This window comes from Etheostoma spectabile, chromosome 21, assembly GCF_008692095.1.
Source record: "Etheostoma spectabile isolate EspeVRDwgs_2016 chromosome 21, UIUC_Espe_1.0, whole genome shotgun sequence".
Taxonomy (NCBI): Eukaryota; Metazoa; Chordata; class Actinopteri; order Perciformes; family Percidae; genus Etheostoma; species Etheostoma spectabile.
The window spans coordinates 3676947-3689328 of NC_045753.1; the positions used below are offsets into that span (position 1 = coordinate 3676947).

At 41.5% G+C, this 12382-nt stretch overlaps 1 protein-coding gene across 1 annotated transcript in view; it reads left to right on the forward strand.

Moving 5' to 3' along the window:
• Positions 1-2657: 2657 nt before the first annotated feature.
• Positions 2658-12382, forward strand: part of radil2b (Ras association and DIL domains 2b) — a 34688-nt gene continuing 24963 nt past the window's right edge. Inside the window, exons 1-5 of the mRNA XM_032502321.1 lie at positions 2658-3167; positions 6988-7133; positions 7964-8138; positions 10404-10636; positions 11577-12028. Of these exons, the coding sequence (XP_032358212.1) occupies positions 3040-3167; positions 6988-7133; positions 7964-8138; positions 10404-10636; positions 11577-12028 (1134 nt within the window). The 5' untranslated portion in view covers positions 2658-3039. The remainder of the gene's footprint in view (positions 3168-6987; positions 7134-7963; positions 8139-10403; positions 10637-11576; positions 12029-12382) is intronic.

The window sequence follows — 12382 nt, forward strand, 5'->3', positions numbered from 1 at the left end:
ATTCCAATAACCACGTATGATACCATTTTATTGTTTTGTTCCTACAAAATTTTGAAATATAATGTTACTAGATTTTGAATGTGAAGATGAACCGAAAAGAAAGAAATACTGTACAATACTGTAAATACATTTCTTTCTTCAACTAATTTGTTTTTACAGGTGTCAATATCCTTCATTGAACATTAAAAAGCCAAAACAAACACAAGATTACGTTTAAAATCAAAGTTAACAACTGCATTTTCAATGTGGAAAAAAAACACTGTATTTGTTTTCTGTTATTCTACTTTTTTGGGTGCTCCATCCCCCAGAATATTACAGTTTTACAGTGTTTTTTTTTGTTGCTCTTTTTAACATAATGCATGGTTATTTTTTTTTAGTATTTAGGCTATATATTTAGGCATGGAAAACGTAGGTTGACATGATGCAGCCACCAGAAAAATTGAACAAAAAGGCCCATTTACTTGATGACTCACTTGATATTCACATTAGTAGTAGTATAGGTGGCTGGTGCGTTATCTTTTCTACTGAAATTATTCATACAATACAGTCCCTGACAAAAGTCTTGTCGCTTGTGTACAAATTGACCTGAAGTGCCGCTGAAATATATTTCTAATCAAGATTTATTTACAAGAAATGGCTCATTTTAAACCCAACAGCTTTTGTAATAATGTTTCAGTGCAAAACAAAACTGTCAAAAAGTATTCTAATATTCACAGCTTGGTAAAGCCCATTGAGTCAAATTTTGCAAAGACATAAGTGTTGTCGCCTTGTCATATGAGCTTCACCTGGGACTAATAATGGATCAATCAGGTCTCAGGTGTGTATAAAAACAACCCCAGTACACTAGGCCTTCACATCAACTGCAACTAGACATCTGCAAACATGCCTAAGATTCACCCTGAGACTAAAGTTTTGATTATCAAGAGACTGAAGACCAGATCCACTGCTGATGTGGCAGACACCTTCAATGTGTCTCAGCGCCAAGGACAGAGGATTAAAAAAACATCTGAAGACACTGGAGACGTTTTTGACAAGCCCAGGTCAGGCAGACCCCGCAAGACAACTGTTCGAGAGGACCAAGGCCAGCCCATTTTCCACTGCAGCAGAGCTCCACGAGACCTGGTCCCCTGAAGTCCCTGTGTCAACCAGAACAGTTTGTCGGATTCTGTCTCGAAATGGCCTCCATGGTCCAATCAGTGCCCAGAAGCCAGCACTAAACAAAAGACAATTGAAAAAGCGTGTGGCATGTGCCAAGGCCCACAGCCTGCTACAAGGATGGACGCTGGAGAAGTGGAAGAAAGTGGATTTTTCAGATGAATCTTCTGTTGAATTACACCACAGTCGCCGCAAATATTGCAGGAGACCTACTGGAGCCCGCATGGATCCAAGATTCACCCAGAAAACAGTGAAGTTTGGTGGCGGAAAAATCCTGGTGTGGGGTTAAATCCAGTATGGGGGTGTGCGAGAGATCTGCAGGGTGGAAGGCAACATCAATAGTCTCAAATACCAAGAAATCTTAGCTACCTCTTATATTCCCAACCATGAAAGAGGCCAAATTCTGCAGCAGGATGGTGCTCCATCGCATACTTCCATCTCCACTTCAAAGTTCCTCAAGGCGAAGAAGAACAAGATGCTCCAGGATTGGCCGGCCCAGTCACCAGACATGAACATCATGGAGCATATGTGGGGTAGGATGAAAGAGGAAGCATGGAAGACCAAACCAAAGAATATTGATGAACTCTGGGAGGCAGCAGGACTGCTTTCCTAGCTATTCCTGATGACTTCATCAACACATTGTATGAATCCTTGCCAAACCGCATGGGTCCAGTCCTTCAAGCTCATGGAAGTCATACAAGATATTACATTTGAATCTCACAGCACCACTATTTAATTTGCTGACATACTTTAGTATTTGCAGTAAATTTGTTCAATTTCTGTATAGGCGACAAAACTTGTCTTGCCAAAATTTGACCTTTCTGTCTTGTTTAAATAATAAATCTTTTTTTTTAGTGAAACTAATTTATTTCAGTGCATTGAACATCATTTGGGAGGGTTTTAGCTTTTCATATGAGCTATTTCTTACACCAATTGATTAATTAAAAGTCAGGTTAATAGCAGGTGTTTCTACAAAATAGATAAGCGACGAGACTTTTGTCAGGGACTGTATGTATTAATACTAATTACAGAATAGTAAGAAGAGATATAATGTTGCAGTGGAGCAAAACCTATTGATATGTACACACTGTGAGGTCAGACATATCCAATCATATACAGTAATTCTAGCACTTGCAGGTATTACAGTAAACTCCTCATTTTAGGCTGCAGGAATCCTTCAATCTCAGTTTATATCTGTTCCCAGCCAGAAGATGGAGTCCTGATCCAACAGTGGTTGATGTACTGGTGCTCATGAGGTTTCTCTGCTCATTTCCATTTGAGTTGAGATACAAACTCTCCGAATCCAAGAGCTTTCCTCAACGAGTTCACTGCCAAAATATTAGATAATTATCATTTGGAATTAAAAACAAAACCTGAACAACCTGAAACGCGTTCTACTGTGAGGATTTTATTTTGAAAGTCTTAGTAAGGGTGGGCGGGTGTTGCGCACTTGGCGTCACCAAACAGTTGCGCTGTCGACGCACATCTGGAGAGCGGGTTTAAGCTGAATTTGAAAGAAACTGCAGCAACACGCGGGATCGATGTGAAGTGTCCAGATGTGTCCACTTGGAGACAAGGGGTCAGACAAATGACTCATCTGATGGGTCGGTGTTACAGGAACATTGGCGCAAAGTTGGAACCGTCGTTAAACTGAACGGCCGTTCCAGTTCCAGCAGCTGGATGCGCTGGAAACATCTGCAGCGCCTGTTCCTGTTGAAGTGCGTGAAACGCAGCAGCTGGATGGCTTCGTGACGCTTGTCCTGGGTGAGACATTCCAGGAATGAAGCAAAGCCATCTGGGTGCATCACAGGCTGATGGGACATGGAACCATTTGTCTTCATTTAATAGTTATCTGCAAGAGGAATATAAGTCCAGCACACAGGAATGAATCAGATGACACTTTCTTCTGAGGAGTGGCGTTCTCTCCCACCAAGACCCCCGATTTTACCCACAGCTTCACCCAAAAGACGGTGTGTCAAGCTGGGAAGGAAGACAAGTGCTGGCTCTCAGCAGTAAGTACAAACTCAGCTTTTACACTTTGTAGCCTACAAATGAATTCTGAGAGAGTTATTGTGACTATGTTGACAATAAAAGTCTACATACAGCATTTTCATTTTATATGTGTACAGTAATGTGTTATTCTCTTCTTATGCTTCTAAAAAATAACTTAGAAACACCTGTCAGTCTACAAGTTGTCTTCTATTTCACCCATCAGATTTTTTTTGTGCGTTAAGAGGGAGACTGGAAACTTATTTGACAGAACAAAGAGGAAAAAGTTAAAACATCAACCCCTTAAATCATAAAAACACATTTGAATGCGCTTTTTTTTTAACAAGCCCACACAACAACCAAATCGGGCCAAGTCATGTAATTTGTATATAGACAATATGTTAAACACATGAAAAAACTTCTACCTCACTCTAATGACATGTTCATGTCAAACGGGACAGTCACTGGGGGTCAAATAGGACACGACACAGTTCAGCTTAACCAAAGAACAATCTTTGTTTTTTAATAGTTTTTTTTAAACGCTTGAATCCATTTATCAGTTCAGTCATGAGTTCATTAAATCATGAACGCAACCTAACCAGTGTGTGACGGTGCATGAACGCTTGTGTGTAACAATCATGGCTAACTCGGGTCTACTTGGCTGACATGGACTCATTTCCTCGTCTGTTATATTTTTCAGTGACAAAAATACAGAAAAAAAATTCTAATGACAAGTAAAGTGCATTGTGAAAGCATATTCATGATAGATCATGTCAATAAAACGCAACACCCTACAACCGTATTTGGTGTTTTAGGCCACTGTTGCCACCATAGGCACTATTGCCAACCTGTTTGGTGATTGGCTGCTAATATTTAACCCTTGTGTTGTCTTCACCTTTGGGACCCTCTCGTATCCCTCGGGTCAAACTGACCCGTGACTTATTCGGGGTTTTAAAAACATTTCTGAAATAAAATGTCACTTCATAATCTCACGTCAAATATTGTCTTTAGCTCAATTTCAAACAATTGAGACATGTGTTTAGGGAATGTAATCAGTCTCTACTAGAACACAACAAAAAGTGGATTTTTATAATTCATTCATGTTAAAAATCCACTCTAAGCAAAAACGGTGGTCATATCCAGAATAATTTTCTGAACTGAGTCAGGAATACATGTTTATTACAGAAAATAAGATAAGGCCACTGAAATTTGAAATGGGTCAATTTGACCCGAATACCATACAAGGGCTAAAAAGCCCAAGATGTAAAACCTAATTTGGTCCTATAGTGTGTGTGTGTGTGTGTGTGTGTGTGTGTGTGTGTGTGTGTGTGTGTGTGTGTGTGTGTGTGTGTGTGTGTGTGTGTGTGTGTCCTTTGCATATCTCAAGAACTGTTTATCCAATCTACTTCACACTTGGTAGGTGTTTTGCTGGATAACCAAGGAGGTGGATGTCAAAGTTGGTGCAAGTTGGACAGGGCTCTGTGGTTTTAACTTTGTGCGTAAAGCGGGCGGTCAAATAATAAAGTGCGGGTCCTGTGATGTAACCATAAGAACGGAGTCCACGAGTTGCAAATGAGCACTAAATTAACCACTCGGTGGCTGCACAGTCCTGCTCTGAGCTGGCATCTGTAGAAGAACTTGTTTTAGTGGAACATTGGCTCCCCGCAAAAGAAAATGGCACGTAAGAAATTAAATAAAGTTAACTGTTCACACAATACAATAGCATGTGCTATTTCAATTATCTGGATACATGGTTAAACTTCATTTGTTCTTACCAGTGTCAAACTTTCCATTTTCAGTGTGTAGCTTGCTAGCTTTAAGGCTGTACCCAGCATGCTCTCCGTCGCTCGTTACAATCTGAAAAAGAGAGACCTACATTAGAAATGGAACTTTCGGAACGAACAGAAATAGCCTGGTCCCAAATGGCTGCTGTTAGCAAATGACAAGCGAAACACCATTTCAACACAACACGGTGCATTCTCCAGTTACTATGGTGTCTCGCTGATATTAGCAGCTTTTTCCCTCATCTTGTCGTCGACTTGTCATAGATGCAGAAAATAAATCACATTAAAATAACTCATTAGTTATTATTAAGTGAGAACGCTTCACAATTACACGCTGATCTTTTCTGTTTTGTTCCTAGTTTCTACATGTGAAGTAACATGGAGCTTTTGTGAGACCTCGGTGTGTATGCATGGTTACAATGTGTGTGTGTGTGTGGGTGCGGGAGTAGGACACACACTGCGGCAGCGGGCGGTCATGGTCAGAAACCCAGTGAGAGTAGGCGGGATGGGACTAAGGAAACAGTACTGCTCAGGGCTGTACTGCGCAGTGTATTAAAAGCGGACCGCTATTAACATAACCAGCACCGAAAAGCATGCTGGGTACCGCTCGCTCTCCGTCGCTCGTTACAATATGTTCATTAACAGATTAGGAAAGAGAGACCTACATTGTAGCATTAGCAATGTAACTTTTGGAACGAACAGAAATAGCCTGGTCCCAAATAGCTGATGTTAGCAATTGACAAGCATACTGTAGCATTGCTACGGGACGCGACTACGTCATGGCAGGTTGTTGCTCAGGACCCAAGGAGGAACAGTGTTGAGTGTGAAGTTTAGACGATTGGTTTGAGCAACAATTTGAGCTATTCGAGCAATTAGTAACAGCACAGACACTGCTCTAGTGACATTAATCAAATCATAAAGCTGCAGTAGGTAGAATGCTAATAAATGCCAGAATTTGAAGAAGAGTGAGACCTCTTCCTACAGTTCTACTTCTTACCAATGTACTTAACAGCCAATAAGAACTCTCTCTTTCTCTTTCTTTCTATATCTCTCTCTCTCTCTCAATTCAATTCAATTCAGAGAAGCTTTATTAGCATGACCATAGTGACATACAGTAATGCTAAAGCTCACAAACAGGGAGACATTGATCACATTTACATCAACGATCATAACAACAAGAACACAACTGATGATATCGGCATCAACATGACAACATTACTGGTGTGTGTGTGTGTGTGTGTGGGGGGGGGTCACTCACTGTTCCTCAAAGTGTGACAGGTAAAGACAAACTGTGCTCTCTCTCTCTCTCTCTCTCTCTCTCTCTGAATTCAACATCTACCATCACGGCTAGATTTTTTAAAGCCTGAACAGCTGAAGCCTGACGTGTCCCCTTGCCCACTTGAATAACAATATATGAAAAAGATTATTATGGAATTTTTGCCCAACAACGGCAAAATGAAGTGCCTACCACAGCTTTAAATCTTTTATATCCAAGTAATGGCGTTTCTCAAGAGAACCTTTGAACCAGAGTAATAAGAAGCTTACAGGCTTGGTTAGAAGGGAAACAACGCTTCATTATTTCATTAATGTCCGGAGAGAGCTGAGGGAGGCATAGTGAGGGAGACTGGATGGCATTGTGCTGGAGACAGATACGTATGTACATGTGATACAAGCTTGTCATCTAGGTTTCTGGGAGTAATCCTCATATTTTGTTGAAATGTGTGTCGAATGTAGAAGGTTTTGCGCTTTTTTTACTCCTAAATACTTGACTATCCGTCACTTTAGCATCTCCTTTGCTGTTGCATCAATTGTTGTTCCTACTTTCTGTCTTCTTTTTCTGTTGTTTTCCCTGTTCTTCATGATTTCTCCATCATTTGTCTCCTTTAACAATTGATCTACCCTTCCCCCATCCCTCTGTTCACATGACGCTTACTGTTGGTCTCTATTGGGATCCATCCTACCGCTCTTACTGCCCTTCCACAAGGGGTCTGCTGGTAGGGATTCAGTGTCACGGTCAAGGAATCTCCTTAAGGACCCATCCTTCTCCTCTGTTCATCAGATCAGCAGAGGGTGTGAGCCGGATCCGTCACCCAACTCTCCGCCTCTCGGGTGTCTTCCTCCGCGGCTCCGCCTCCAAATCCAGCTCCATGACGCTGACATCAGGCATCAGGTCCTCGCTGTCCATCCCGGCCAGGAAGGGAAGCAGTACGTCCCAATGACTTGAGATTTGTTTCACGTTTGTCCAGGATTTAGTGCATACACTTTGAGAGCCACTTCTTTTACACATTAAGTTCTGTAACAAGAGGAAAGCATGGTTTGACAACTGTATATTGTAGATTTAGAGGGTAAAATTGACCAAAGAAAGTACACAGTATACAAATGCCAGTATAATTAGACTGCTTAAATGTTTTTATTGAGATTTTGAATGTCAATTCAATTCAATTCAATTCAATTCAATTTTATGTATAGTATCAATTCATAACAAGCGTTATCTCAAGACACTTTACAGATAGAGTAGGTCTAGACCACACTCCAGAATTTACAAGGACCTACCCTTAATGTAATGTCACTGCTTCATATGAAAAATGAAGGAACGAGCTCACCCATCAGTGCACATATTCCATCTGTGATGCTGTTAGCATAGACCATTGGTTGATTTCAGAGGTGCCCAAACTCTTATACATGAAGGGCCAAAATGTATCTGGATGAAAGGCAGAGATGAAAAATAAATGTCGAAGAACACCGAAAATGTTGTAATTCTTCATACATAAAACTTTTTAATTTAAGATGGAAGTTTACCAGCACTGTGCTTAACATTGCAACAAAACTCAGATGAAGTACTTTTGAGCTGCACAACATTTACAGGCATTACAGCTATGATTTTACAGTATTTTCAAAGTAAGAGGAGAATGAGCATGACCATCTCAAATGCCAAACAAATGGAGCAAGGGCCCAACTTGGCCCTGTGCCCATTAATGCTAACAAACGGCAACTGAGAACTAGCATTGAAACCTGTTCCCTTCGTTGTCATGCAGTGATCTTCGCAGATGCTCTAAGAGTGGACGATCCATCCGAGCTGTCCAATCAGATAACTGCTCCAGGAATCCTGAAGATCTTTGGAAATGAAATCTGCGAGGGAGCTCACTATAAGAGTGTCCTGGCCACCACACACTCTAGTGCAAAAGAGCTAGTCAAAGAGGCCCTCGAACGGTAAGGCCATGTGTTATCTGTGTCCCCCCTGTGTGTGTGGGAGTGTGTGTGTGTCTGCCTGCCACATGTGTCTGCTTTGTCTGTGGGTATGTGTGTCAACGCGAGGTGAGTTATGTCCATCCACATGCTTCCTCTGCTGTAATTTACCGTTGTGCCATATAAGTTGTATATGAAAGCAGGCACAACAGTCCTTGATGCACAAAACTTTGGCGGTTGATGAAAGGAGTTCATGTTGCGATTAATGTATTTCAGATGAACAAAGACAACCTTACACATTGTTCTGTTTATTATAATTGCAGTACAGTGTACACAGTGTGCATGTGTGTGTGTGTGTGTGTGTGTGTGCCAAATAGTTTAGTTAGTTCTTCTGAAAAGGTCTAGGGCAAACCACAGATTTGTGTGAAAGACGGCGCTGTCGGCCAGGACTCTGAGTGAATGTCTGTCAGCCTTTGCTTCATGTTTCAGCCAAAAACATAATGGTATGAATAATACAAGTGGTATTCAGCTTGTAGAGGAAAGAGTAAATCATGTTTCTTTTCCCTCAGTAAAAATGTACACTGTAGGGAGTGACATTTAGCAAAATGATTACCAGATCACTTATTTAGTAATGGGTTAGCAAATACATTAAGCACACAGCAGGATTATGTATCTTGATAAGCTCATTTATGTACTATATGCAGGTCTAATGGAATATTCATGATAAGGATGTGATTAGTTCAAAGAAACTTACTAGAGCCCTCCATCAGTCAGCATATTTTCATATTGAAGTGTTTTACATTAAAGCTGCTCTAATCCATTTTTTAGATTAATAATGGATCAAATTACTATGCATAACGTGAAAATTGTCGCATGTTGTGACGGACCCACATGTCATCACTTGACTCTGCAGTTCCCCTCAGCTCTACATAGCGTTTTAGCATCTTTTGAACTCATTAAAGCCCAACATTTTACTGTTTTTGGTTTATCATACTCACTTCACAGAAAAAAGAACTGATAAATCCGCTGTAAGCAACCTGCTTAGCAAAAAGTGGCAGATAGATAACAGTGGCGACTGGCTGGTGAGCGGTGAGCATAGTGGAGTATATAGAATATTTAATAAAGTATATATAAAGAGCCAGGCATTTCTGTGCAAAGGCGTTGGTCAAGACCAAACTAGAGCTAAAAGTAGGGTGACCAGACGTGCCCTGATTCCGGGGACAGTCCCCGGTTTTGGTGACCTGTCCCCGGCTGGATCTGTCCCCGGAAATGTCCCCGGTTTTCACTATGACTGACAGACCCGACGTTGGAACAAAAGAAAGAAAACACTGACCAAACGGAGCCGATAGTTGCAAACCCTACACACGCAGGCTCCAGACAGCCAGCGCTGCTCAGAGCTCAGACATGTTTTAGAGAGCCGTGTTTTACCATGCTAAAATTAGCTATTAATTGCATGGAGTCTGGTGGGTTTAGCCAACGCACTTTTATGTTTTAAAAAAAGGATCTTTATCTTTACTAGGAAGGTCAACCTCCTTAGAGCTCCTTATCATTATGTTGTCAGACACTTATAGTACAGAATAGTAATCCGAATCTGTCAGTAGCAAAACGAGCACTTTTATACAAGCTGGACAATTATCCTATTAACTCACATTGTAGCTTTCTCTGCTACCGACTGCCGAGATCTCGTTTAATACTGCATCACTGTCAAAGGAAAATATTTCCTCAGAGATTTTATTGTATCTGATACTCAATGAGCTGTTGCAGAAACAAGCCTGAAGCAATGAAGCAAAAGCTGTCAGATAAATGTAGTTCAGTAAATATTACAACATTCCCCTTTGAGGTGTATGGCGTACAGTATGAAGTAGCAGCAGGTTGAGTCTAGGATCAGACCTTTAGGGGGAGGCTCAGCCCCTAATGAGAACAGCTCTAGATCTAGCGTCCTCGTTTTAAATTTTACAAAAATAAAAACACAACGTGATTTGGAGGTACAGACGCTTTCTGAGCTGAAGGTGTCCCCGGATTTTGTCTGAGAAATCTGGTCCCCTTACCTAAAAGTAAAGTGAATATTGGAACATTGGCCAGGAAATGCATTCACTGTATGGACTCGGTTGTAATATTGCAATGTTGTGTTTACGGCTTGTTCCATTATAGTATATAGTATTATCAGTATTGAGTGATTGTTTTTTAAATGAGCACAAGTAAAGTAGAACTGACGTGTATGACACGTATATTAATTTCCAGTTAGTTTTATCGTAATGATGACAATATGTATCCTCATATGTCTTCTAGGTATGGCCTGGGCAAGGAGGAGGCAGAGTCCTATGTTCTGTGTGACACCATTGGCTCCATCGGAGATCATCGGTGGAGGACAGAAGGGTTCCGAGTCGTGAGCGACAACGAGAAGCCCCTCCTCCTGCAGTCACTATGGAAACCAAGAGAAGGCCTGGCGAGACGGTTCGAAATCCAGAGGAGAAGCTCAGTCGAAGAGAAGACATCCAAAGACAAAGACACCGTCACTGCTGGTACAGTGTCTGACTTATTCAGGGTGTCTGCATGTCCTGGAATAAACGTTGGAACTATTAAATGAAATGTTGTCGGTCTTAAATCTAGATTTATATTGTAGTTCTCACAGTAAAAATGTGGTTTGTGGGGGTTTTTTTCCATTGAATGTCAGCCGAGCCACACAGAACAAACTATTTTTTCATTTTAATAAGTCTACGTTTTCTAGGTTTCTTTCTTTTAAAACTTCTGTTACAAATGTGGACCTCTATTTTTTTTTCTTTTCTTATAGAGGCCAGAGAAACCTTTTTATTTTAATGAACATTGCAGACACTGTGTGAGTCAATTAAATCTTTTCAAGTGACACGCCCTTCATTTAACCCTTAACAGTTTTAACACAATGCACAATGCACTTTTCAACTGATATTTAAAAAGCATTATGCAGTAGATACCCATTATATAGCCAGAACTTTCCATAGATGCTGGACACAAATACTTATTGGCACTTTAAATGTCCAGGGTGGACCACTTACTGTACTATCATTTTTGGAGGCTCCAGCTGTGGTTGATACAGCTGTGGTCACAGTGTAAGAGTGTGCGTCCTGTTTTGTGTTTTTGCTTTTATGAATGGCGCGGCTTGTGATAGCGCTCTATCAGTGTCAGCATGTGGATGGACATTTTTATTTCCATGAGCTCTGTCTTTCTTTCCATTGGGATCTGTTTCCTGTATGGGGGCTCTTCTGTGTTGACTCTGGCATAAACTCACGATGTACAGATGACTGAACACACACAGGCTCACACACACCTCACCTTACTTCAGGAAAAATCGGGTTGGGTGTTGCCCTATCACTACATTCCATTGCTCATGTAGGCTATTTATATAGCAGCTCAGTTTGCTAACATTTTAACAGCAGTGTCCGATCTAATTTCCAGCTGTTTTATTTGTTTATTCATCTCTGTTAGGTATCAACGCCCAGGCTCGAAAGCTGCAGAAGAGCCGCTCCAGAGTGACCTCCACCCTCATAGAGAGGACCATGGGGCGAGGCCACAAACTGCCGAGGAGCAAAAGTGAGATGGACCTCTTAGATTCTGATACAGAGGACACAAATCACGATGAACGTCACAAGGTTCGAAGCGAGAGTCTGAATCAAACTTCAGTGCCGAGTCGCGAGCGCCCGGAAACGAGCCCAGAACAGAATCACATTCACAGCCTGGCGGTTTCATCCGAGGGGGACGGCAGGCCGCGAGCCAAAACAGAGACCCTCTGTCCGTCGAGGCCGAGAGGCGAGGGGGAAAGAGAGGAGTCAAAGAGGGAGGAGACGGAGAACAGGGACGACAACACCACACAGTACTGCATTCACCCTCCTCAAGACTGTCCATACCTGCTGCTGCTGCAGGGCTGCAGCCACACACAGGTATCTCATTCAGACACACACTCTGCAACAAAGTTAGGGAGTTAGGTCACCCTCCTTCTGAAAATAAAAGTCTCTTCTCATGTTACATAGTTTGAGCTCTTCAGAGACATTGGCATTAAACTCCAGTCCAGTTGTAAAACTCCATTAGGACTTTTCTGTTTTTTTACATAAAAAGGTTGAAACAATCAAAACTGGTGGCCGTAACATTAACCTATGAGATCACTACATCTTCTGTGAGCAGTAAAATTAAGGAAATTGTTAAAGGCAAAAATTTAAAAGGGAATGCAGAATGGGGAAAAACTCTCACAGAACCAGCGTTCCACTTTGCAATTCCAGTATTGGGAATACGGGGAA